A 24,922-nucleotide genomic window follows, 5' to 3' on the forward strand; every position below is an offset into this window, starting at 1 on the left:
CCGCGCCGCTAGGGGGCGCTGTGGGCGAGAGCGGAAGGAGCCGGTCCCGCCCCGGCACAGCGCTTCCGCCGCCGGAGCAGCGCGCGTGGGGCCGCCGCCATGAAGCCGGTAGGGGCGCGGGGTAGGGGCTGTCTTCTCGCGCGGGCCCGGCCCACCGTTGAGCCGTGGGGGTTTGTCGCGTGCTGTAGGAAGCGGCGAAGCGTTGTAGGGCTGCGGTACGGCAGCGCGACTGGAGCAGGCGGCGCGGCCGCTCGCTCAGCTATGGCTGCGCTGTGGGAGCCACGCGCGGCTCTGAGGTGATTTTTCTGCCTTTCTTCCCATCCCATCCCCGCGGCAATGTGGCCTTTTGGCGTAGGGCCCGCACTGATGGGCGCGCGTGATTTCCCGTGGCACCTGTCGGCCTGCCCAGCTTCGTGCTGCCTCAGGCACGCGCGCCCGGGCCGCAGCCTCGGAGCAGAACCTCCGTCTGCAGCCGTGCTGGGGCAGAGCGTGGAAATGAGGCGGGCCAAGGGAGTGTGCCCGGGCGGGCTGTGTGCCGTGCTGGGGCTATGAGGCTGCTTTCTGTGGCTAAAAGCAGGTGGGTGTAGGGGTTTGGCGATTGTCGGTTTCTGTAAAATGTTCTTCACGTCTCTCTTCTTATCGATTGAATGCTTTGGAGTGAGATTGAAGCACGCTGATGCTTTGTTTGGCTTGGAGAAGAAGGGCTCTGGGGAGACCTCGTTGTGGGCTTCCTGTACTTGAAGGGAACATGTAAACAGGAGGGGGTGCGACTTTTTATGTGGCCTGTAGTCCCCAGGGGGGTGGCCTTGGACTAAAGGAGGGGAGATTTAGGTTAGGTGTTAGGGGGAAATTCTGTACTCAGAGGGAGATGAGGCCCTGGCACTGCTGCCCAGAGCTGTGCGTGCCTCATATCTGGAGGCACTCAGGGCTGGGTTAGATGGAGCTCTGAACCCTCATCTGGTGGGAGGCACCAGCCTGTGGGAGAGGGTTGGAGCTCTATCATCCTTCTGAGGTCCCTTCCATCCCAAGCTATTTTATGATTCTTCTGGTACCTTCAGGTGAACAAGATTAACCCAAGTGTCGGGTCCTGCACATTAGTCACAACAACCCCAGGCAACCCTACCGGCTTGGGGAGGAGTGGCTAGAAAGCTGCCTGACGGTACTGGTGGACAACCAACTGCATGTGAGCCCAGGTGGCCAAGAAGGCCAATGGAATCCTGGCTTGTATCAAGAATAGTGTGGTGAGTGTGGTGAGCAGGGCTAGGGAAGTAATCCTGCCCCTGAACTCAGCACTGGTGAGGCCTCATCTTAAGTACTGTGTTCAGTTTTGGGCACCTCAATACAGAAAGGATGTGGAGGTGCTGGAGCAGGTCCAGAGAAGGGCAAGGTTTGTGAAAGGCTTGGAGAATATGCCCTACGAGGAGAGACTGAAGGAACTGGGGCTATTCAGTCTAGAGAAAAGGAGGCTGAGGGGAGACCTTCAAATGCCTGGAAGGTGATTGCAGCAAGAGCAGGTTTGGTCTCTTCTCACTGGTGACAGGTGACAGGACGAGGCAAAATGGCCTCAAGTTTCACTAAGGTGAGTTTAGGTTGGATATCAGGAAACACTTATTTACAAAAAGGGTTGTTAAGCACTGGAATAGGCTCCTCAGGGAGGTGGTTGAATCACCATCCCTGAATGTGTTTAAAAACCGTTTGGATGTGGTGCTCAGGGACATGATTTAGCGGAGGGTTGTTAGAATTAGGGTAGTATGGTTAGGTTGTGGTTGGACTCAGTGATCTTTAAGGTCTTTTCCAACCTGAGCAATTCTGTGATTCTGCAATTTAATAAGTTGTTCAGAACTGATAGAAGTACAAACTGAATGAGATGGCAGCCAACAAAAATAGATTTAATGAAGGGTTTGAACATGTCAGTTACGTGGAATTTTCTATTTGTTTCCCAGAGAAAAAACACAAAGCGCGTCCCAAGCTTTCGCAAGTTACTGAGAACTAGTAAAATAAAACTTGACAACAAATTAAAGAATAAACAGTACAAACAGCAGAGTGCTGCTAAGAAGTATCGGAAAGAACAAAAGAAACTAAGGCAGGCTGTCAGAGATGCTGTCTGTAAAAAACCTTTTCCACTGGAGGATTACAAGAAGAAACACGTTGGTAAGTGCTTGCTCAATGCTGTTTTGTCATAGAAAAGATACGACTGTTACTAATATTCTGCTGTTTTACATTATAAAATGTTGTTTCAAGAAAACAACATTTCATTTACTGTGCACAGATAAGTACTGTATTTTTTAGAAGAAAGAAAGGGAAGTTATGAAAAATGGAAAATGCAACAATTCTGGCTACAGGATCTGACAGGCAGAGCTGGTAGACGTGCTTGCTCTAATTGTTATAGACTCACAATAAAGGGGTCATTCTTTGGATTATTGTAAACATGTGCTTGAAAGTTGATGAGAACAAAGTTGAAGTAAGGTGTCTCAGGTGTAGACAGCGTTAGGTTTGTAAGTATGAGTGTATGTACAGTATCTTAATTTGTGCACGTTATCTCTGCAATAGCTGAAAAACGGGAGGAAGAAGAGGAAGATGAAGCGCTTCCATTGGACATGATGGATGAAGATGACTTGAAGTTAATGGAAGATTTGGCTCGAAAAGCATCATTTCTAACCAGGGATATTTCTTCTAAGTGAGTTTTGTGATGTCTACTTTTTGTAGTATTTTAGCTTTGTTCGGCTTATGCGTAATGTAATACATTTATCAGAAGGTCACTTTCAGTCTGGTGTTTCTTTGCAGTTCCAGTTTAGTGTTTCCTTAGTCTGTTGATACATTCAGTATTAATGTAGCTATGTATATCAGATCATTCATGGGCTCTGCTGCCCTTCATGATACTGTTTCTGCATTGTTCACTCCTGTGAGGTCCATGACTGTGAGATGAGTAGCATTCCTCAAAATAAATAAAATGACAACCTGTACACAAGGATCCCAATGCTGCTTGCATGCTGGTATAGTCCTTCATGGCAGATCTGCTCAGGGTGAAGTTTTCAGTTTGCCAGGGCAGCTGCACATGTAGTGGTAAAAGAAGAGAGCAGTCTGGTCTATGTGAGAGAGAGGCTGTGCTAAGATCCCAGTAGTTTCTGTTTTTCATCTCTCTATATCTTATGTATCTTTTCCAAATTTGTTAAGATTTTAGGACAAAAATTATGCTTCCAAAGGATGTTTACCTTACAAACTTCATGTGATTTGTTCATTGTTGTCTTACTTTGAAGGGCTCCTGAGGATGTTACTGCTTCATGAATAAAAGCAGCTAGCACTCTGGTTTCCAGATGTCCCAGATGACTCAGACTTGTGAATAACAGCTGTATTTTCTTCATGCTCAGCAGCCAGTTACAGCTGTTGAAGTCTGCTGCGTGTTAAGTAGGATTTGAGCGCAGAGGAAAGGTTTGATCTACACAGGGTCACTGAGCAGTCTGGTGCTGATCTTGCAATGTTTGTAGGGTGGCTGTGTGGTACATAATATGACTCTACCAGTGGTCTTCCTTGCTGAAGCCTATTAGTCTTTGAACACATGGCTTTCGGAGTCCATTACAGATCTGTGGTTGAAGTTCTGTCACTTACAAAGCCAAAAGCAGTATTTCTATTAAAAAAAGACTGTGCTGCTCCCTTCAAAACATGATTCATCATCCCTGGCTTTTAGTTTATGAATAAGATGAAGAAATATCGTACCTTGTAGTTATGCCTGTACTACAGGAGAGTACAACTTTTAACTTTTTTTTGGTAAATGTTGCATGCATATGTTTAGACTCATACCAATGTTTCACTATTCACCAAACAAATTGGCTGACCTCCTAGGCTAAGTAAGTCTTATTTTGTCTTTGTACATATCACATTTTAATTTCCTCTAAAAAAGAGATGGGAAGCTCTATATTGTCATGAATTCAAAAATCCTGTATAGTTCTGCATTGTCTCAGTGAGTGGTCACTGGTGCTATCACAGTGAATACACTTCAGCATTCCACTGCATATGATCACCTGTCTCTTGTTTTTCTAAGTGTGAACACCTAATCCAGCTAGTATACTGTCATACATGGTTCATGTCTAATTAGATGGCTAACTGATTTTGTTTGCCTTGTGTTTTATCAGTGAACCTGTTCACATCAAGAAACGAAAACGTGAGAGCGTGATTGAAAAATATGAGAAGATACCAAGACGTGTGAACACTGAACCAGAGAAAGAGCTCATCCATCTACTCCCCATCAAAGACAAAGGTGGCATTATTCCCCAAACCATGGAGAAGCCAGGTAAGGCACAGATTTTGCAATCAGAATAGTATCCAAAATGTATATAACTTGTTCTTTCAGAATTTCTCAGTGTTTATTACAAGTTTGACCCTAGACTGTTTTTGCAGTTCCTGATGTTGCTGAGGATGAAGAAGAAGATACGGAAGAAATGGAGGTAGCAGAAGGTAATAAAGCATCATGTTTATTTATTTCTCTTTTTCCAAATCGCTGATGGATCTGAGGAGTCCATTGCTGCTCTGTAAGGATGTTTATCATTTTTTTTTTTTAGGGTGTGTGTTACCATGTTACCCAAAAAGTGTAACAGTGAGTTAGAGTTTACTTTCTTATGTATTAGGATTCTAGGACCTTTGGGAACAGATTTCCACAGCTGGCTTCAGAATTGTTCCCTCTTTAAGACATAGAAAATGCAAATATATCAACTGTATTTTTGAAAGAAAAAGTGATTGGTGAAAAACTTGCTGCAAATTGTAGGGCTCCTCAATTTCTTGGCACAGCTGGGGTCATATGTTGAATTTATATGTTATCACTGTGCTTGGGGAAAAATATCTGAAGATTCGAAAAGATTTTAGTTCATTTACTTTTGCAAACATAAGATTCTAAAGTGGAGGAGGAATCAAACTCTTAATTAATACCAGCTCTAGTAGGTTGGTTCATAAAGCTGCTTTTACTGTGGAACTGCATGTTGTATTGTTGAGTGGGATCATCAGTCGTTTGAAATACAGTGTCTAGAACTGTGGTTTACTGTATGGTATTTGTTAGTGGCTTTCCCAGTGACTCTTCTCATTAACTCTCATACTCTGTGATAGACTTTAATGAAGAACCCCCACCTGTTCTCACTCCTGAGGAAATGGCTGCTGAAAGGAAAATAAAGCTGCAAGAAAGGAAGATGCACATTGCTGCCTTAGCATCTGCCATTCTCTCTGACCCAGAAAACAATGTAGGTAGCATTTATTTAAATGCATGTGTGTGTGCCTATGTTGTGCAGCAAGTCAGTAAATAAAGATCTGAAATGACCAAGTAATAGCAAAAGCAGAAGAACACATCACTAAAACAAGGGCAGGTACAGTTTTGCATCACTCTCCGAGGATTGCAAGGAGTGAAACTGCTGCTATAGGTTGATACAAAGGATTTGAATCACGTAAAGGTCCAGGTGACTGTATTGGCTCTATTCAGGAGTAACTTGGCCCTCTGAATAACTGCAGGAATAAAGTTGCGTCCAAACTACCTTGTTCCTTAATCGTAACCCCTATTTCAGCTCTGCTTTCAGGGTTGTGTATAGAAGTTCTCAGTGCTTCAGTATGTGCTGGTAATTTGCTATAATTCTAGGTAATTTTAAAATGGCATTGGTAGTTTTAACATTCCCAAGATAAAATTTTGATGGGTTATCCAGCATTTCTTGGTTCCTTGTACAATGCTAAGTAAAGCAAGTTAATTGCTTTTTTTTTCCCCCTCAATGTTCAGAAATGAGGAACATGTCTTGTGACAAACTTGCAGAATTGTATATTGGAAATTGGTTTAGAGGGTGATCTTCAGCTGACTTCATCAGTCTCTTTTCTGAATCAGATTAAAAAGTTAAAGGAGTTGCGTGCCATGCTGATGGAACAGGACCCTAACGTTGCTGTGATTGTTCGAAAGTTGGTCATGGTTTCTCTGATGGAAGTATTCAAAGATATTGTTCCTTCATACAAAATTCGGCCTCTGACTGAAGCAGAAAAGGCAACCAAGGTAAAATATCACATTTCTCTATAGTTTTCTGAGTCAGTCAGATTTTTTAGATCATGCCAAATACTGTTGCTTTAACATGAATTTCTGGTTTAAAACAAAGAGCAGCAAATACACGAGCACTTAGGCATGTTGTGAAACTGTGACAATTTTGGTGCAGAGGTGTTTGATTTGAACCTTAATTCTTGCATGATTCCTTCAGTAAGCAGGTGTCATGCTGATGGTTATGGTGGAAAGTAATAGTATACTAAATAGTATACCAAACCTGAGTGGGTGACTTTCATCATAAACCTTGGAATAAGACAGTGGTTTTTGTCACACTGAGGGAAATGGAAAGAAAGCAAATTAAACACCATTGTCACCTCTTTGGCACAAATTACTGTGAAGTGCTGAATTTTCAGAATAGTTTCTTTTTGTTTCACTGTATCCCTGGAGGTGTTCAGGGGTCAACCTGATCTGATGTCTGACTTAGTGGTTGGCAACCAGCCCATGGCAGGGGGGATGGAACTAGGGGATCCCTTCCAACCCAAGCTGTTCCGTGATTCTGGTGGTTGTTTGTAAGTAGTTTTGTAGGTGCTTTTAATAGAGTCATGGCTCTACAATAACAGCTGGATCCAAATTTCACGTTAGTCCCTAGAAATGAAATAGGCCTAGTTGGGAGGTGTGCTTAGACCACAAGAGCATGTCTAGAAATAAGCAGAAATATTTTATTGTTAACACATTTCTAGTTATGCGTGTCTAAAAGGAAAAACTTTCTTAGGTATCTCATACATGTTTTAATTTTGGGGGTTTTTTGTACCACTGCCTAATTTTGGTCTCCAAATAATATTTTACTTGTGTGATGTACACAGGTTAAAAAAGAAACTCAGAAACTGAGAGAATTTGAAGAAGGCCTTGTGAGTCAGTATAAATTTTACTTGGAAAATCTGGAACAAACAATTAAAGGTACCATGAACGGTTTTTTATAGTAAATGCAAAATTGTTTTCAAGATCACAGTTTATCTCTGCTGATTGAGTGCTAACCATACCTGTCTTTTATGTAATTAGTATTTCATATAATTGTAGAAGAATTTATGCAACAACTAAAATTGTAACTGTGTAGAAGCTCCTGTGCATTTTGGAAGTAATTACTAATAATATTATTTTGTGCAGATTGGAAGCAGAGGAAGTTGAAGAAAAGCAATGTCGTCTCATTAAAGGCATATAAAGGCCTAGCAGAGATTGCAGTGAAGTGCCTGTGTGAGCTGCTTGTGGCCCTACCCCACTTCAACTTCCACAATAACATCATTGTTCTCATTGTTCCTCTCATGAATGATACGTCAAAAAAGGTAAGTGATTTTCTTATTCAGAAGAGTTTTCGGTTTGCATGAAAAATAATTTATTTCTGAGCTTTATTTCAGTATCCACATCTTGTGGCCTTATCTTTTCCCTATTTTACAAGCTGTGACTGCTTTCTGATTAGTAAATACTGTCAGTAATGTCAATTAGCTGTTGTCACGGAAAAACTTATTTGAATTCACCTTTCAGATTTCTGAACTGTGCTGTGAAGCAGTTAAGAAGCTCTTTAAGCAAGACAAGTTGGGCTTTGCTTCACTTGGTGTAGTTAAGGTCGTTTCTGGCCTTGTAAAGGGTAGAAATTACAACGTCCGACCTGAGGTAAGAGTCTTTCTGTTATACTTCACAATTTTCATTTTTTGATAGTTTAAAAAAAATTTGAATGCTGAAGTTAGTGCAACTGCTGGCTGTAGACAAGCAGTGTTTCATCGCTGTCAGATCACACGGGAAGATTAGAGGTGGACTGGGCCAGCAAGTTAGAAGGAGAGATAAAGGAAGGGGAAAGAAACTGGGAGCAGAAGAGCAGATCTCAACAGAGACATGGGTTATGTCAGGCAAGAAGACTTGAAGTGAGAGAGGCAAATGGAGAGATGGATAAAAATTAACATTGCTGAGGAAGGAACTGTGAGCAGAGATGAATGATACAGATGAGAAGGAACATGAGGAGAGTGAACATAAGAATCTGTGAGCAACAAAGCTCACCCATAGTATGGAATTCAGGATTTCTTAGCCTCTCCTTTCCTCTTTTGTTGGTCACCTTTCATTTTATTATATTTATTTTCCCATAGGTGTTAAAAGTTTTTCTTCACTTAAGAATTAAGGAAGTGGAATTAAAAAAAGATTCTGAAGACATTGCACCAAAGAAAAAGTTCATGACTTTCAAAGAGAAAAGAAAGCATCTTTCAAGAATGCAAAGAAAGGTAATGACTTGTGCCTTTTGGGTGTTGATAACATACTCAATTGTTTCTATTAAGAAGGAATACACCTATGCTGGCTGCCCTGTAGCATCACAGGATGACTTAAGCAACTCACCAAGCATGAATTTGGAAGATTTGTTCACTAGGTATCTTTGGGATCTGGTACCCAGGCTGGTTGGGAACGTTTACTCTGCTGGAATGTTTGTTTACTTAAAATCAATTGTATGTTTTCAGTGGAAGAAAGCAGAAGAGAAGCTAGAAAGAGAACTCTTGGAAGCAGAAGCTTCAGAAAGTAAAGAAAAAAAACTGAAGTTGGTAAGTAATTTAGAAATTATTTTCCCATTTTTGTAAAGTAGCAACTCCTAATCATTTTGTAACCAAGAGTCTCCCTGCTAACTCAAACTGTCAGCATTTCATACCACTAGAAACTGTAAGCAGCAGACAGACATCTTGCCTGTGCCAGAGGTCTTAGTTTTATAAAGAAGAGCCCTCTCAACGTATCCAGGAAAGCCAGCTTAGCTATTGTTATTTCCTTCTGTTGTGTGCTCAGAAAAGTATTTGAATGCATTGATGAATGTCCTCTTGGTACCCTGTTCCTATTGCAGGCAGCACAAGGTAATGGCTTTTCCCAATTTCAGAGTGGCTTTTAAGCAAGGGAGTAGTGTGGTAGCTTGAACTGAGGGGAGGAGAGACTGTTCAGCTAGGACAGTTAAAGGGATAGAATAAGGGGGCAGGAGAAGCAGGACTTGAGCTTTTTCAGCATAAGAAGAGCAGAAATGACAGTGCCAGGACTGATTTGGACAACAAGCTTGGACAGAGAAGTGTGGCTGCTGGGCTAGCAGTGAGGCTTTTTCTTCTGCCTTAATCTCTTTGGAGGGAGGCAAGGAAAATGTTGTGCTCCACTCTTTTCTGAAGACCCCGCCATGTCTTGTACCTCACCAGTAGATTTTGCTGCCCAGTTCCAGTATGCGTTCACTGATGTTGGCACTTAAAAATGTATTAATGTAATTTAATGCTATGGTACAACATAGTAATATTACTGTACTAGTACTAGGCACATTTTTAATGGAGTTCTAAGTGAACAAGAAATGTCTGCTTTCCATGCTTACATATTTCACTTTGTTTTCTTCCCGTCAGCACACAGAGACCTTGAATATTGTGTTCTTAACATACTTTAGAATCTTGAAGAGAGCTCAGAAGTCTCCACTTTTGCCGGCTGTGCTGGAAGGTCTTGCAAAGTAAGAACATGATTTACCTTCTTTTGTGTGTATCAGAACAGGCATAAACTGCTGAAAGGCTGTGTGACTCCTGTAGGCAAGGGGAGAAGACTGACAAATATGTTTAAATTATTTTATTCCTATGCTGAGGTACTTGGGTACTTCTACAAATGTTTTAATGTATTGTGAAATTACCACAACAGCATCAGTTTGATGCATACCCATCAGGTGTGATGTGATTGTGTTATTTTGTCTGATTGCTTCCTTAAGGACCTGAGCAAGTTTCTAGTGCTATAGGGAAGCTGAGAACTATCAGCTGGGGGGCTGAATTCTCCACATGTGCGAAAATAAGAGATGCTGAGCATTTGATTTAGCACAATTTTAAGGTCTGGGTTTCACTAAGTCAGAATTCCTTGAGCTAAATTTGCAGGGGATGTTTATAGCTTCTCTCTTTGATTCAAGGTTTGCCCACCTCATAAATGTGGAATTCTTTGATGACCTGTTGATTGTTCTCCATTCTCTCATTGCTTCTGATGTAAGTAGAGCTTAGTTGTAGAATTTTCTTAAGATTAATTTCTAGGTACTCAATCAGTTTTGTATTTATAGGACTTAAGCTATCGGGAGAGTCTTCACTGCATTCTCAGTGCTTTTCAAATACTCTCTGGACAAGGTAAGAAATCTTTAAAAAAAAAAACAACAACAATCACCTGAAGTGTAGTATCATTTTATTAACATAATCTCAAATAAATATACTTACTCCTTTATAGGTGATGTTCTTAATATTGATCCAATGAAATTTTACACACATCTTTACAAGACACTGTTCAGCCTACATGCAGGTAAGTCTAGGTTCTTATTTTCAGTGTTTCATTAGATAATGTTTATTCTGCTTGTTTGGTACCACAGCCTTAATACAATGTTAGCAAACTAGTTATTTTTAACAATTTTTAAAGTAGAGTTAAAACACATACTGGTAATTTTTAGAATTTTTGATGGAATATTTTCTTACAGAAGAAACAGAAGCGACAGTGTGTTTTTTCTGTTCAAAGTTGGACTGTCTTTAACAAAAAGGGGTGAATGGCTACGCCTGGGACACATTAGGGCCGTGTTTGAACCTTTTGGGTTTTCACGCTATTTCTTAGGTTCCAGTGCACAGTCAGTAGCAGAATATTTAGTTTTATGTTCCTGGTCATGATTAGTTTCTCTTTGTATGAAACTTTGCTTTTGAGGTGGTACCAATGATGACATAGGAATTGTGCTCCAGTGCCTGGATGTTATGCTTGCCAAGCGGAGAAAGCAAGTTTCCCAGCAGCGGGCTCTTGCTTTCATGAAGAGGCTTTCCACTCTTGCTCTTCATGTTCTTCCACACTCCAGCATTGGGATCTTGGCAACAAACAGGATATTAATGCAAGTAAGTTTTACTTGTTGGATTTTGTAGCTTACTGGTTAAAGCTTGTTGAGTTTTTTGACAGATTGATTTTATGCAAAATATTTTGAAGCATTTTAAGCAAAAAGACAGAGTAAATATCCTTAAATGCATTTGACATAGAATATTATGAATTGATTCCTGGAGTTAAGTTAACTGTGCTATAATTGGACATATAGTATAAGCAGCTCAGCCTTTTTTTTTGTGTTGCAGACATTCCCAAAGATGGATCTCTTACTAGACAACGAATCTCAAGGCAGTGGAGTGTATCTCCCAGAACTAGATGAACCAGAGCACTGCAATGCCCAGAACACAGCTCTATGGGAGCTGCATTTGCTGCAGGTTAGTGAGTATCTGAATAATTTAGGAAGGTGAGCAGTAAGTAACTACTACCAAATACAGAGTGGAGTTTTTCAGGCTTATCGGTCAAATGTGACCCACATGAGCTGAGCCTGTTCCCTATGCAGAGAAACAACAGCACAGTGTTGTAGGGAGCATCAAGCTCTAAAGAGGGTGATACACACCATTTATGATAGTTCCATGCTGAGTCTTACTGCAGGCTGCCTAATAAGACTCCTTTTGAAGCTCTTATAATCTGTTAGGATCCTGGATGGTCTATCCTTCTCCAGGGAGCAACTTACACCTCAGTCTGTCATTCCAGGCAGTGTTTATGTTTTGGGGCTTGCAGAGGATTTCCTCTGCCCTTTTTCTTGTCTTCTGGGGGAAGGAGTTAGGTTAACTGCAAAGAATTTTGCTCTCAGCATAACAGCTCCGAGTGAATAAATGTATGACTAGGTGCTCTCATTCACTTAACCTTAGAAACTGATTTTGGTAATGCTCACTTTTTCCATCTAAATTAGAAGCAGATCCTTACGTCTTACTGGAGCCAAAATAAATGGGAGAATCCATGGGTAAATACATTACCATTATCCCTCACTCGCTGTTTTCCTTTCTTTCTTTCAGAGACATTATCATCCAACAGTGCAGAAATTTGCAGCTCACCTTGCTGTTGGAGCTCCAGCTGAAGGATCAGGAGCTCTTTCACTTGATTTGAGCAGAAGGTGAGCTATACAAGGGATCTATTTTTAACAGTAGTACACTAGCAAAATAGCAGTTGTTTATACTATATTAAAGGAAAAATAATTACCCATAACATTAAAAGGTTCTTTTGTTCAGAACTCACTTTCTTTGTTCTTCTGCTGGTACAGAAATTTTGCTGCTTTTTTCTGACTGTGGATTATGATCATTGAACTGTAGCTCTCCACTGGAAACTGGAAACCAAGCTGCAGTGTAAGCTGCAGAATATATCAAAATACAAGAACATCCATCCTGGTTTACACTAAGGATGTGTCTAATTCACTATCCTGTCTTCAGCAGTGGCTGGAAACAAGTGCACCAGGAAGAGCAAAAATATATATATATTTTTATTTATAATTATTATTATATATATATAATTACAAGGCCAGAGCTACCTCCTAGCCTCTGACTTGTTTTTTTTTCGTTCTTACTTTTCTAAAGTGTTCCAGGTCTCTTGAACCAAAGTATAAATTTTGAAAACACTGTATGGCTTGATACATGGTTCTGCAAGTCTACAGCTTATTAGTTAGGAGCCACCTTTTGTTCTGAACCTGCTACCAGCATGCATCATTTAATGGTCCTTGGTTCTTGCTCTGGGAGATGAAGTGAATAGTCTGTTCCAACAGGCACTTTCTGTGTTTCTATGTGACTTTGTAGATGTCCTTAATTTTGTCCCTCTGCCTGCTATCTCTTCTCTTGGCTGATGGGACCTGGCCCAGACAGGAGCTATTGTGTGTGTTTTGTCATCTTTGTTTCCTGCTCCTGAACATAAAGTATTTCAAGATGAGGAGACTGGAGAAGATGCAGTATTGGAGATGTGGATGATCAGTGAATTACACACTGATGTAACAGTGCTTTCTATTCTTTTTCTATCTCTTTTCAACTGTACAGAGCATTGAGGTCACAGTCCCATGACAGTATACCTACTAAGGAGATCTTGTTATTTAGGGATAGTGCTCAGAACATGTTTGTTTGTTGTGTGAAGCTTGGATTGTTTTTCTCTAGTTCTTTTTTTCTATGCTAAATTTCATTTGCTATTTTACTGGCTATGTTCTACAGTCTGCCTGCAGTTCTCAGCAAACATTTCACTTGTAGCACAGATCACTTGGTATTCACCATCTTCTCCACATCGAGTGGGTTGAAATCCATGGAGCCTGGTGCAGACCTTTTGGAAACTTGTACTTTCTTTCAAACATTGCAAAAACTGATCAGACACACCTGTCTACTGTTTGCTGTGTTTTAACCACTCTTTTTCAGGTGATGGTCTTACTCATTCTCCAGTGGCTTCTTAGTTTTTTTTCATTAACACCCTGCAGTAAGGAACTTTGGAATCCTGCTGGAATTTAGCTAGATTGCCTTGGCTAGATAACTTTTATCTACTTACTTTAGACCTTTTTTTTTAATGCTGGAGTAATAATGCAGGTCAGGCAGTGACTGCTTGGAACTCTGGCAGACCAACAGAACAGGTTTTTTGTCTCTCATTTCTTCTTCTCTAGTTGAGTATTTAGACACATATCACTGGCTTTTACTAGCCCTATTTCACAAGTACAGTCTTTTCTAGTTGATGTTCATTACTCTGAAGAGTTCACCAAGGACATGTTGCGTGGGTATGAATGGTGTTGGGAGATAAGCTGCTCTTGCTTTGGCAGTATATTATTTTGAAGGGTATCTAATGGCTCTTCTCTTTTACTGCAAAAACTGTGGTTTTGCCATAGGCCTGCTACAGAACTTTTTGAGGCGTACAATATGAAAGGAATGACCTTCAATCCTCCCGTTCCATCAGTAACACCCAGACGAAAGGTAATTCCTTTTTTGACCACGGGATGTACCAATGTAAGCTTTATTTGCTATGTGCAGATACTAGCACACTCAGTTTGGCTTTCTGCTTTGTGTACTTTCTCAGTTAAATATTTTTTAACTGGCGTAAGGTAGCACTGACTTGTAACAGAAGGAAGAAATGCTGTATGAATATTTTCTCTCCCATAGCATCAGTTAACACAGCAAGATGGATGTGATATTTGTTTTACTTAACTTTTGCTCTTTGCAGTTGTTCAGTGCAGATTTCTTATCCATTTCTGTAATTATAAACTAACGTTTGTTTAAAAAGCAGTAATAAAAAGCCAGCTGTCTTTCCCAGTGTGTTGGTAGTTGGCAGGACAGCCCGATTCCCAGAGCCTTTGGTTCAGTATGTAGGACACTGATCCCAGTAAGTGACAGTTTATGGCTTTTGAAGTGTAAATTTGAACAAAGAGCTTTTTGTATGAAGAGGAGAAAGGAGTGAACACTTTCTAGCTCTTGAGCACTAGATGTGTTCCAGATGCCAACCTCCATTAATTGTTCAGTCAGTGCTGCATCCTTTAAATAGTGGTAACTAATTCTTTCTTCCTAATGAAAACTTTACTAACCTTGGCAGCACCTCCACTTTTTAACTCAGTAACGTCAGTTAAAGCCCTAAGCAATTTTTTTCTTCTATTTTTGAGAAGCAGCTTCTGAAAAGCTTAGCTAGTACTTAGCTAGTAAGCTTCTACTTAGCTAGTCTGTCCTTAGATAATAACTGCCTGATGTTTCTGTCCTGCTGGGACATTAACAGACAGATCGAGGCTGGGAACAGCAGATAGGAGAGAGATTGTAGATAGTGCTTAAATAAGGGAATGCGTAAAGGAGGCAGGAACAAAGGAGGAAGGAAATAGGAGAACAAGCTGTCTTCGGTGGTTATAATGGCAATACTTGGGAAATTAGCTTCAGTGTTGCTTACTCTTTGGCTGTTTGACTCATTTAACAATCTTTGGCAGCACCTACATTTTACTCTGTGCATCCTGCAAGTTTGTGTGTTATGCTGCCATGGTCTGTCAACAGAGAGAGGTGCTGACAGAAGCTCTGAATTGGAATTTTTTTTTTCCTGTGCTCCACTAAAGAGAGGATCTCAGTTGTCTTTGAGTGCATGAGGTACTTGGCTACGTGAATGTAAAAACTTTAACACAGCTGCAGATCATGCAGATGACCTTCCTCAACTGACCTTCCTTCATCACTAGGGAGGAGTGGAGATTCCCACACGTGGCTCCAACCAGAAGGAATCTCTCAAGACAGGATCAGGGCATTCCTTCCTCAGATTCACAATCTCCACTGCTTGCATTATTGCCTTTGCTAGCCCTTGAATCTGAGATGCTTAGTTTATTTTTTTAAGGTGTGTTGAACAGGAATCAGTGTGTATGTTCCTTCAGAACTGGAAGCTGTGGCTACGTATAATTGGTATTCTTCTAAAGGATAGTTAAAAGCAAAAAAAATCATTGCCAAAATTATGATCATCTAAGGCATGCTGGACATGACTTCCAAGTGAAACTTACTGGCAGTTGGATCTCAGTGAGCTGACAGTTCTGTGGGTCAGGTCAAGGAGATGGCCAGGGGCATGGGAGAGAAACAGGACTGCTAATTAAAGATACTGGACTTGTTTATTAATACAACTAATATTCTGTTATTTTCAGGACACATTCTCACATGTGGATTCATTTCTAAATCAGGAGCTAACTGAACAGCTTCAACAACACACGAGCAAGACTGTTAGTCACAAAACCTTGGATTTTGCTAAACACTTAAAAGGATCATACTTGTCCTAAATGAATTTATCAGTCGTGTTCAGATGGCTTCTTACTTATGGACAAAGATTAGTTGGAAGAAGTTTCCACTCATCTTTAAAGGAATGCAAGTAGGCTTTTGTTTGAATATAGAAGCACTCAATAAACAGAACAGAAGCTTTTCACACAGGTACAATGCCATCTAGCCAGTGTTCTCAGGGCTTGGGGTTTGCAATGTACAGTCAAATCAGTAATGTAAAAAGATACAAACCAAGGTCATTTTAAAATTGTCTGAAACAGTGCATTATAGTATTTTTGTTTATATAACTTCTAATTTTTTGTAATAGAATATACATATATGTGTTTCTGAGGAAACACTGTTATGTTGATATATGAATAAATATTTTGGAAATACTAATACGGTATTGAGGTCTTTGATGTTCAGGATACCTCCAGCTTTGGAATACGTATTACTTTCCATATTTTTAAATTTTTCTTCTGATGTCTCCAAACTGTTTATCATGCATGCTTTGAGATAATTTTTGCTTTTGCTGTGCATTTGTTCTCTTAGAATAAGACATGGTATTTATTAGCAAATTAAGATCACTGAGTTCATTTCTGAACTATCCTCATAGTTGACAGCTCTACAATGTCTTCAATAAGCCATCACTGTGAAGAATACAGGACAAATTCAAGGTAAGAATTTTAAATCTTGATTTTTCTCCCCATTCTCCAAATATCAGCTATTGCCTGGTTGTTTCAGAATCCAATTTCAGCTGCATATTGGCCTTACAAACAGTAGGTAAAATATATTGGAGAACTTAAGGATGATAATTGCTTTATTCAGAACTCTGTTCCATAGGGCAGTGTGATGGGCTGACGAGGCTGGCAGCCAATATATTTTGTAGTATTTAGTATGTGATATGGTAAGTTTTGCAAAGCTTTTGGTCTAGTCACCAACCTCCTTACAATAATTATAAAAAGTTTCTTTTTCTGTGGGGCATTTTGTCCTTTATTTTATGGTTCCTAGATCCTTCTATAATAATTTATTTTTATTTTAATATGTGCTTTTAGTGTTGATTAGACTGTTGGACCAAATTCTATGTAGTTAAAGGTAAATTCACAGTTTTGCAATGGGTATCTATCTACTAATGGATTAGAAAATAAATAGTCCTGTATTGGGAATACAAAACTGTCTACATAGTACTGCTGGTAATGTGTGTGTTTCTGGCTGCTCTGGTTGCCTTTCCTATAGCTTTTCAGGACTTGTTAAGTGACTGCAAATGTGCATGTGACTTAAATTCCAATCTAAGGGTGCCATCAGCCTTTGTCAGTTCAGGAAGGCAAAAGGAAAGAGTCAACATCTTAAACCATTTATTTTTTACAACATATACAAAGACAAGTTTATTCTTCAAGTCAGCAAAGAGGAAATAGCCTTTTAGAATTGTTGCTTTTAGAACTGTTCATTTTACATAGTTTCCAAACAATGTAATGACTGGCACGTAGTGACTCCGCACTGTCAGAATGCTGTGACATGCATTAGGAGGCAGAGGAAGGTGAGTGTGCAGCTAACAAGTAAGTCTTTCTGAAATACTCTGTGCAAGTATTGGAGCAAAATCTATTCATTGTTATTTATTTTTGTTTTTAATTTGCTAACCCTGTCAAATGCCTATCACTATTGCAGTTACAAAATATTTATGACATAGTGAAAAAAGTCCACCATTGTTACAGTTAGTGGGATACCCCAAAAGTAAACTGAGTTTTGTAGTGGTCTACCAAGAGCCAGTGATTAAAAAACAAACGTTAGCTGAAGCTTAGCAGCATTCAGAGAGCGAGAGCAGAAGGGAGAGAGTTCTGTTTCAGAAGCTGCAGACTCAGCCTTTCACTGAACTGGAAAGCTACCAGCAAGTGCTTTTTTTTTTTTACAGACAACTATTTCCTGAATATTTCAGGAACACATTCCCATAGATTACTAGTTGAAGTCTTTAATTAATTCCTAGAAGCATATGATTTCTGGAAGCAGACCACTTTGAAAAGATGGCTATTGAGATCCTTCATCTAGTAAAACTCTTTAGTATCAATAAAAATAGGTGATTAGGATTTAAAAATTGTAACTATACTATATAAAAATTGTACAGTATTTTGCTTCTTCGTTTAAGTTGGATGTGTAAGATATAAACAGGAAACCCTTGAGCCCATAGGAATTCCCCCCGGTGTGCCCCAGTTCCTGAAAACTGAGCAGTACTGGAGCAAGCCTGGAATCCCTGGCAGCCTGAGTGTTGTCCCATCTAGTCACAGCACTGCAAACAGCACATGCTTTGTGAGTAAAATCATAAAAAAAAGATTCACAAAAAGATATTGGTATAAAAGTACAATGCTTTTTAAAAAAAATTGAATACAATACTCCCATATGGCCAAGAGGCAACTGAGCATGAGGGTTTTACCTGTAAACTCATCAGAATGGGGCCTGCTACCACTCAGAGTGCTTTTTTCTGGAAGGTGTTGCTTATTTACATTCCTTTCTTTCAGACTTTATCCTGGAAGCTGTTTCCTGTAAATAGTTTGTAACTATGTGAAAATGAATGTATTTTCCTAATTGAAGTCCATACCCAGTCAAAAGCACAGAAAGGGACAAAGCTTTTTTATCAGAGGAATGTGTGGGCAAGTATTCCTGCAGAAAAAAAATGATCTGTGGATAATTAGAATAAATTTTCCTGGTGGAATTAAAATTTTTTTTTCACATGAAATGTATTTAACTGAGATTTCTTGAAACTTAACAAAAATCCAAACCTCTTTAATGCTTTAAGTGGTGGCAGATTTTCATTAGTGAGATATTTGGAATGAACACAAGTGGAAGGGAAGTCTCTTGATTTCCATCTGCACCAAACAGGAACTGCGTTTCAATGGCAAAAAAATGCTCACTCTGACACTTGGCACCAGCCAGAACCTTTCTGTGACTTGAGGCTGTGATATTTGTGCATTAATGAAAGTACTGGAACATTATAATTAGCCTGACAAAATTCTAGATAAATATTTTCCTGTTCTGTTTTACTGTGACAAACAGCAGAAAAAGCAGTTTTAGACCTTGACTGATAAGGAAGATACTTAAATCAACTTAATCAACTTTTCCAACAACTGGACAGTTATTGTATTAGCAAGAAAATTACTTAACTGCTATTCCTAAGTTCCATTGGACTTCGGGCCAGTGGTGGAGCTGCATTACACCTTGTGACACTGCTGCTGTTGCCCCTGAATTTCACAAGATTTATTTCTTTTTTTTAATTTACATCTATGTGAAAGAAAATTATTTCTGGCTGATGAAATGCGTGTAAGGGTTTTGTATGTTGGAGCAAGCATGGTGCTAAGAGTGATATTAAGAATTCTATTTTCAGTACTGCTGAGTATTTTTTTTTAAAGAATCAAATAGTTAAGGATAAACTCTACAGGAAAATAATTCTGATTTCTAAAAATACCCCAAAGCACTGGAAGAAAAAAAGTTGGTGATATGAAACTGCCACTGTGTTAAAATAACAGAAAAATTCTAGCATTTAAGAACCTGTTGCATTAGTTGAATTGTGGGTTGATGCATTTCCCAGTAATTCCAAAATATTCCATATCAAATTAATTATGCTTAGAAAACTGTTTTTCTGTCTCAGTCCTAAAGATAAGCACTGGGAGGTGCACAGCCTCAGCGAGGGGATATGTGACCAGGTCTGTGGTTATTTTTCCTGACAGCTGGAAATGACCTCAAGGGGGCACGTTTTGCCTTGTTAGCGTCTGACAGGAATTCTCAGTAGTGCATTGTAAAAGAAACTGGTGGGAAAATGTAGCTTCTACCTGCTTATTTATACATCAGAGCATGAGTTGGCTTTCTTTTGGTTTATTCTGTAATTACTGAGGGAGGAAGGGTGCAGATAGTGGACCATCCTTTCCTCTCATCCTTACACTTCCAAAAGTGCACATCCTTGTTGTAGCTGCAGTGCTATTCTATTCTTTGCCTGATGCAGACTCTCTTAGGAGCAGCAGTTTGTGCCTAAGTGCTAAAGTCAGCATGCAGGCTGTGACCACAAGAATCAATCCCTATAGTATGGATTCTCACTTGAGTCTGACAGCTAACTCTGCGTGGTTCAGGGAGTGCTCCAGGGAGCCCAAATGTGTGCAGGGCCACTTACTTACTCACCACAGGTACACTTTGTATGGGAAATGGAAGGTATGGGTGGTTTCAGCAATTGTTTTGTTTGTTCCCTTGTAAGTTGGTATATATAGATTAATTAACTAATTAAAAACATTAATAACCCTCATGGAGTAAAAACCGTAATATCTTAAATATCAAAAGATGAATTCAGCAAACATCAGACTTTAAACAGTGTTTCTATGTAAACGAAGTGTCAAGCGTTGTAGTTAAGAGTGTTTATGCTCTCTGGGTTTAAAAAGTAAGTAAAAAAAAAAAAACAACTGTGGGCATTTTCATACAATTCTGAAGTGTTAATTATGTTTTTCAGTACTCTGTTTGTGTTTGGTCAGTTTGGGGTATCGGACTTCTAGTGCTAAAAAGAAACAAGCAGGAAAGTTCAAACATTTTTTTCCTCTAAATCCAGAGGGAGGTGAAAATTCTGCAGTTTCTAAAAAGTAGTATATGATAAATATATTACACAATGACACATACTTTGGGACATGATAATAAATATTCTTTCTTTAAACACAAGCCTGGAAAACTAGACTTTATAAGATGATAATGTTGTTCTTTGTCAAAGTATCACTACCAGTTAGGCGTATTTAACTACTGTACAATATTTTGTTAAAGCAGATAAACCATAAATAACTTGAGCAATTTGTGTATACTCACAAGAGTTAAATTGATAAGCCAAGGAAGTTACAGTATATTTAAATCTCTTTACAGTCACTAAACACAGTGTTCAACAGGAATCTTTATGTAAAAGTGCATTATTTTAATATAATACACATAAAAGAACACTCTAGTTCTCTGCCTTTGGTTTCCCTTAAGGCAATTAGCTAAAATCTTTTGTTTAAAAAGGAGACGGGGTGGTAATGTTTGTTTACAACATACAGTCCAAGAAAAATTCTTCATCTGCCTGTCAAGACTTTGCAGAAGTGAAGATAGTGGGGAGCTGACAGGCAGCTCTCCAATCTGCTATCCCATCTAGCGTTCCCAGATTCTGGATGTTAATCCAGCAGCACTGCCTGGTTAAGCATTGAAAGCACATACCAAACAACTGCCGACCAGTTCAGACCTCAGCAGATTCCTTCAAGGGCACTGGAGAAGGGTTCAGTGTTGTAAATTCCAGTTTGCAGAATAAATGAAAGAACAAATGCTGGAGAGGAGGGAATGTGACTGGGATTTTTCCACAATCTACTTTGTTGCACTTGAATTCTGTTGGTGATTTAGTGTTGCCTTTGTCGCCTAGAAAGAAGACATGCCATGTGTTTGTTCAGATCTGAAATATTTTGCAAATGATGATATTGTTTGAATTCTGCTTGTTAGTACAGTGCTTTAGCAATGGTGTGATACTCCGTGTCAAATAATGCTTTAATAGTGTAGTAAGTGAGAAGGAATTGCAATCTCCTTAATTTCACTGTATGTGAAATGGGATTACCAACACTGAAAAGATTTATTCTTCGTTTACAGTGAGCCTTCTCAGATGACAGCTCAGTGCTGTAGTAGCACTGTGCAAATGTCTGCGTAGTGTAAATGAGTGGGCAGTTAGATGGACTGTCCTTTATATAAACGGTACGCTGGTGCATTTCAGTTGTTATTTTAAATCAAGCAAGGAGAAATTGAAGAGCTACAGAAAGGACAGTAAAAATGTTTAAACATTTCTGGCAAAAATTCCGCAGAGAGTGACAGTGCCTCTATAAACTTGTTTTTGCTAAAAAGGAGATCATCAATCCTAATGATTTTATTACATGCATGCATTGTAACGTCTAGTAACAAAAGCTCTACTGGGTGCCTTATTTACTCAGGCCCACAACAGAAGGCTATAACAGGACAGTGACAATGGAGCAATTACCCAGTTAGCATGCAGACTATAAAATCTACCAATATGCAGCATTCCGCTTTTGTTTCATAAATGGGTAAAAAAAAGGTGAGTGAAACTCCACACCATTCTGATTCATTGCAGTAACACCCTAATAAATAACTGGAGATCTCACTGATCCTTCTGTGGCTATGCACAACTACGTTTAAGGCTTTTATGGATCTGTCAGTCCCTTACCATGGTTTAACCAAGACTAGCGGTGAACAGATACTCTGTAACTTATGTATGACATTGATTCTAATGCTGAGCCATGGTACCTCATACCTGCACAGACTGTACTGGAAGCACTGGTGGTGACTATTCCATAACGTCGCTAAAAGTCAAGCTGCACGTGGGCCTGTCATCCTTATTTTGTGGGCTGTCAGGCAGGACTTGCAGGGGTGGTGAAGTGAAGCCCCGGTACTGCTTACTTGACTTGGTCAGCTTTTTGAGCTCACTGGTAAAGGAAATGCCTTTTCTTTTGTCATCTCGTGCTGCCTGTAAAACAGAACAGATCACAGAAATGGTTTAACAGGCTGTTTAGCTGTAAAATACAGAATTTAAAATGAAAACATCCAACATTTTTCTAAGCACGTGTCCCCTCTAAAACTCAGTGAAGCTATGCTTTCAAAATAACTGCATTCTTATGGTTGTTGAGACTGAACTGGCTGAAAATTACGTATTTTCAAAGATTATGTATACCGTATTTGGGATAAACTTTGATAAAATTGATGCTTTTGACACAGTTACTTTAAAGCAGCAACAGCCATTGATTGGTGGCATCTACTGGAAAGGAGAATGCTGTTCCTTCTCCCAGCAGAACAATACTTCAGTCCTTCCATTTCCCAAGCCTGCAGCAAAGCAACAGAAATATTTTTTAACTGGACAGGAATAAAGGAGACTTTTTATTCCAGTAGTGTTCGAGTGCTGTCCCTTGGAACAGCCCCGTCTGTCTTAGCGCTATGGGGAGCAGGGCATGTGCAGCCAGATTTCAGAAATGAGAAAGCTGTAGCAAAAGGTAAAGGCTGTCAGGGGACTTGCAAGCTGTGAGAATCATGTTGCAGAATGTAACTGATGTCATTTTGCAAAGGATGGGGGAGCTGAGAACAGGAGTCACTTTTTGCTGTAGCCTCTTCTCTCCACCTGGACCTACAGGAGCTGGCAGCTTGGCCCTGAAAGCATAGCTCTGCTTTATAAGAAAAACATACTATATTCAGGCTAAAAAAAAAAAGAAGTTTTCATTTTGAAATGCAGCATCTCTTACCTTGGCTTTTTAGCAGCTAGATGTAGCAGTGCAGTTAGTTTGAAAAAACAAGCAACACAAAAACCCCTTCAAACCTACAGTCTACAGAGCTGACAGGGTCTGGAAACAAGTGTCAAGAAACAAAGTCATTCAAAGTCTCACTCGACCATTCATTATGTTTCCAGTCAGCTCATCAGGCACCATCTACAAAACCAACAGCAAAATGTTTCCTCCTTTACCTGAACCTGTTCTTTGAGTTTAAGAATAAATTTTCCTGCTCCCTTCCACTTGCTTTGGGCCTGAAACACACACTCTTGATCAGAGAGAATCCTCTGAGACGGTTTAGATGTTGAGGACTTCTTGTTTGTTGGCTCTTTTGTCACCTCTTCCAGGAGAACATAGTCACTCGGATTTGGATTGCTCAGAATGCTGTAGGAGTACTTGGCTTTGCAAAGAGTCTGTTTAAGAGCAGAAAAAGAAGGCCAAAAAGAAGGCATTACTTCAGATTCAGGTTACCAGGCAGATCCCTCAGCTGAGCACACAGCTCACCTACCCTGTGTAAAAGCGGCCTCCACCCCCCACCTTACAGACCCACACGTGGAAGCAGTGCACGGCTCACCTGCTGTATGACATCCTGCGCGGTGCTGAAGCGCGGTGCCTTGATGACAGTGCGTGGCTGCTCAGGGGAGACATCATGTACCTGAACGAAGAAACTATCATCCTCTGAGGTGATGGCTGCATCTTCCTTTGCTTCTTGAAAGACGTTTCTCTCATTTAAATTCTGAAAAAAAGAGAGCCAAATTCAGCTACTGCAGAGTGTAACTCAAAGCGGTGGTCATAGAAAGTTTTCATCACTTGAAAATCGGACACTGTTGTGGCCCTATTTCATTAAATGCAATTGCTCCATACAAAATAGTTTTGACAAGCCAATATTGCTTACAACGTATACAGCCGTGTTCCTAAAATCAGTGTATCTTTCTTTAACACCTTTCCATTTACAGCTCATGCTGTGCTCTAACATCACTGGGCAAACCCACAGCATTGCTTCCATCCAACTAAGACAGATTTTCACCTATGTTTTCCGAAGGAATGCAGCTCAGCAGTGACATGTTTGTGGTTACACACGCTCACAAAGTGCAGCAGTCAGCTGAATGAAGTAGGTTGCTAACTGCACAAACTTCTACTTATTATCTTGGCTCCAAATATTAGAAAGAAAGAAAAACAAAATACTGACTTGTGTAATATAAAGCACTACCATCCATACCCATTGTTTAAACTAAGGAAATGACTGCACCTTCCTAGTTTAAATTAAAAGACATGAAGTATCTCATTGTTTTAGGCTACCGTTGAAAATTTCATCATCCTTCAAGGTTTTTAAAGTTCTTCAGAAGTAAAACCCTTTCTAGTTTTCAGAACAACTACTAAAAAAGCTGCTGATACATAAACTGATTGGTAATTGTAGTCTGGAGTTCTGTTACCTACCATCCTTGGTATTAACTGTCTTTCTTTATATTCATTTCTTATCATGTTAAAATCTCAACGTACATTAAATTAGAACTATAATCAGTCAAAACAGTAGAGGAATTCTGAGTCACAGAGCTGCTGTTAGTGCTGCAGAGGTGTACATACTGACAGGTGCATGAAGTCTCGTGCTTGTGCAGAGCTATGCTTTGTTTTCAGTGACACTGCTTGCCAAGTAGTGAATCAAATACTGCATCCTTTTGTTTCCTGCTCCTAGGCCATTTTTAGTTACCTCTGTAAATAACAGTTTATCTAAAACAGACTTACTTCCTCTCGGGTTTTAAAGATGATTCTTCCAACATATCCTTCTTCTGGGAACCAACTGTTCAAGAGCTGCACAAGCCCTTCTTCAGGACCAATTACCCTCTGGAATGGTGGTTTTCTGCATTCACTCTTTTCTTTAGATAAAAAACTTTTCTCTTCCATCAGAAAGTAGTCTGCAGCACATGACTCAGTGCTTTTTGTGGTCTCCAAGAGCTGAGACAGACCGCAATAAACACACAGCAATTAGAATGCTAAATATAAACACTGCATAATTAGTAGCTATAAATGAATATGAATGAAGAAAC

At 39.7% G+C, this 24,922-nt stretch overlaps 2 protein-coding genes across 10 annotated transcripts in view; one reads left to right on the top strand and one right to left on the bottom strand.

Annotated features, from left to right (window-relative positions):
* Window positions 1-4: 4 nt before the first annotated feature.
* On the top strand, window positions 5-15,972 carry NOC3L (NOC3 like DNA replication regulator). Of its 3 annotated transcripts, XM_085228945.1 has the most exons (22): window positions 29-108; window positions 1,059-1,241; window positions 1,944-2,151; window positions 2,551-2,677; window positions 4,131-4,288; window positions 4,396-4,452; window positions 5,095-5,225; window positions 5,852-6,013; window positions 6,862-6,955; window positions 7,163-7,338; window positions 7,538-7,666; window positions 8,134-8,265; window positions 8,497-8,577; window positions 9,400-9,500; window positions 9,942-10,014; window positions 10,086-10,149; window positions 10,247-10,318; window positions 10,709-10,890; window positions 11,119-11,247; window positions 11,869-11,966; window positions 13,698-13,782; window positions 15,465-15,972. In XM_085228945.1, exons 4-22 carry the CDS (start codon window positions 2,598-2,600, stop codon window positions 15,594-15,596), a joined length of 2,136 nt encoding a protein of 711 aa, XP_085085071.1. In that variant the 5' UTR covers window positions 29-108; window positions 1,059-1,241; window positions 1,944-2,151; window positions 2,551-2,597; the 3' UTR covers window positions 15,597-15,972. The 3 variants fall into 3 exon arrangements, with proteins under 3 accessions (XP_085085070.1, XP_085085071.1, XP_010713015.2); XM_085228944.1 differs by lacking the exon at window positions 1,059-1,241 and having other exon boundaries at window positions 5-108; XM_010714713.3 differs by lacking the exons at window positions 29-108; window positions 1,059-1,241 and adding an exon at window positions 157-296.
* A 939-nt stretch (window positions 15,973-16,911) lies between these two features.
* The window catches only part of PLCE1 (phospholipase C epsilon 1), a 149,407-nt gene continuing 141,396 nt past the window's right edge, over window positions 16,912-24,922 (bottom strand). For all 7 annotated transcript variants that reach the window (XM_085228939.1, XM_085228940.1, XM_085228937.1 and 4 more), the window contains 5 exons: window positions 24,621-24,830; window positions 23,452-23,613; window positions 23,072-23,290; window positions 21,875-22,087; window positions 16,912-20,976 (listed from right to left, as the gene is read on the bottom strand). In XM_085228939.1, the coding sequence (XP_085085065.1) occupies window positions 21,908-22,087; window positions 23,072-23,290; window positions 23,452-23,613; window positions 24,621-24,830 (771 nt within the window). In that variant the 3' untranslated portion in view covers window positions 16,912-20,976; window positions 21,875-21,907. The remainder of the gene's footprint in view (window positions 20,977-21,874; window positions 22,088-23,071; window positions 23,291-23,451; window positions 23,614-24,620; window positions 24,831-24,922) is intronic.

The sequence above is a fragment of the Meleagris gallopavo genome, chromosome 8, assembly GCF_905368555.1.
Source record: "Meleagris gallopavo chromosome 8, MGAL_WU_HG_1.1, whole genome shotgun sequence".
NCBI lineage: Eukaryota > Metazoa > Chordata > Aves > Galliformes > Phasianidae > Meleagris > Meleagris gallopavo.

What these genes read in the sequence shown, in the direction of transcription:
- NOC3L (XM_085228944.1), top strand. An exon ending in AAGCAGAAAAGGCAACCAAG is followed by an intron (nt 6,014 to 6,861) that starts GTAAAATATCAC and finishes TGATGTACACAG; the next exon opens with GTTAAAAAAGAAACTCAGAA. An exon ending in ATTCTCTCATTGCTTCTGAT is followed by an intron (nt 10,015 to 10,085) that starts GTAAGTAGAGCT and finishes TTGTATTTATAG; the next exon opens with GACTTAAGCTATCGGGAGAG.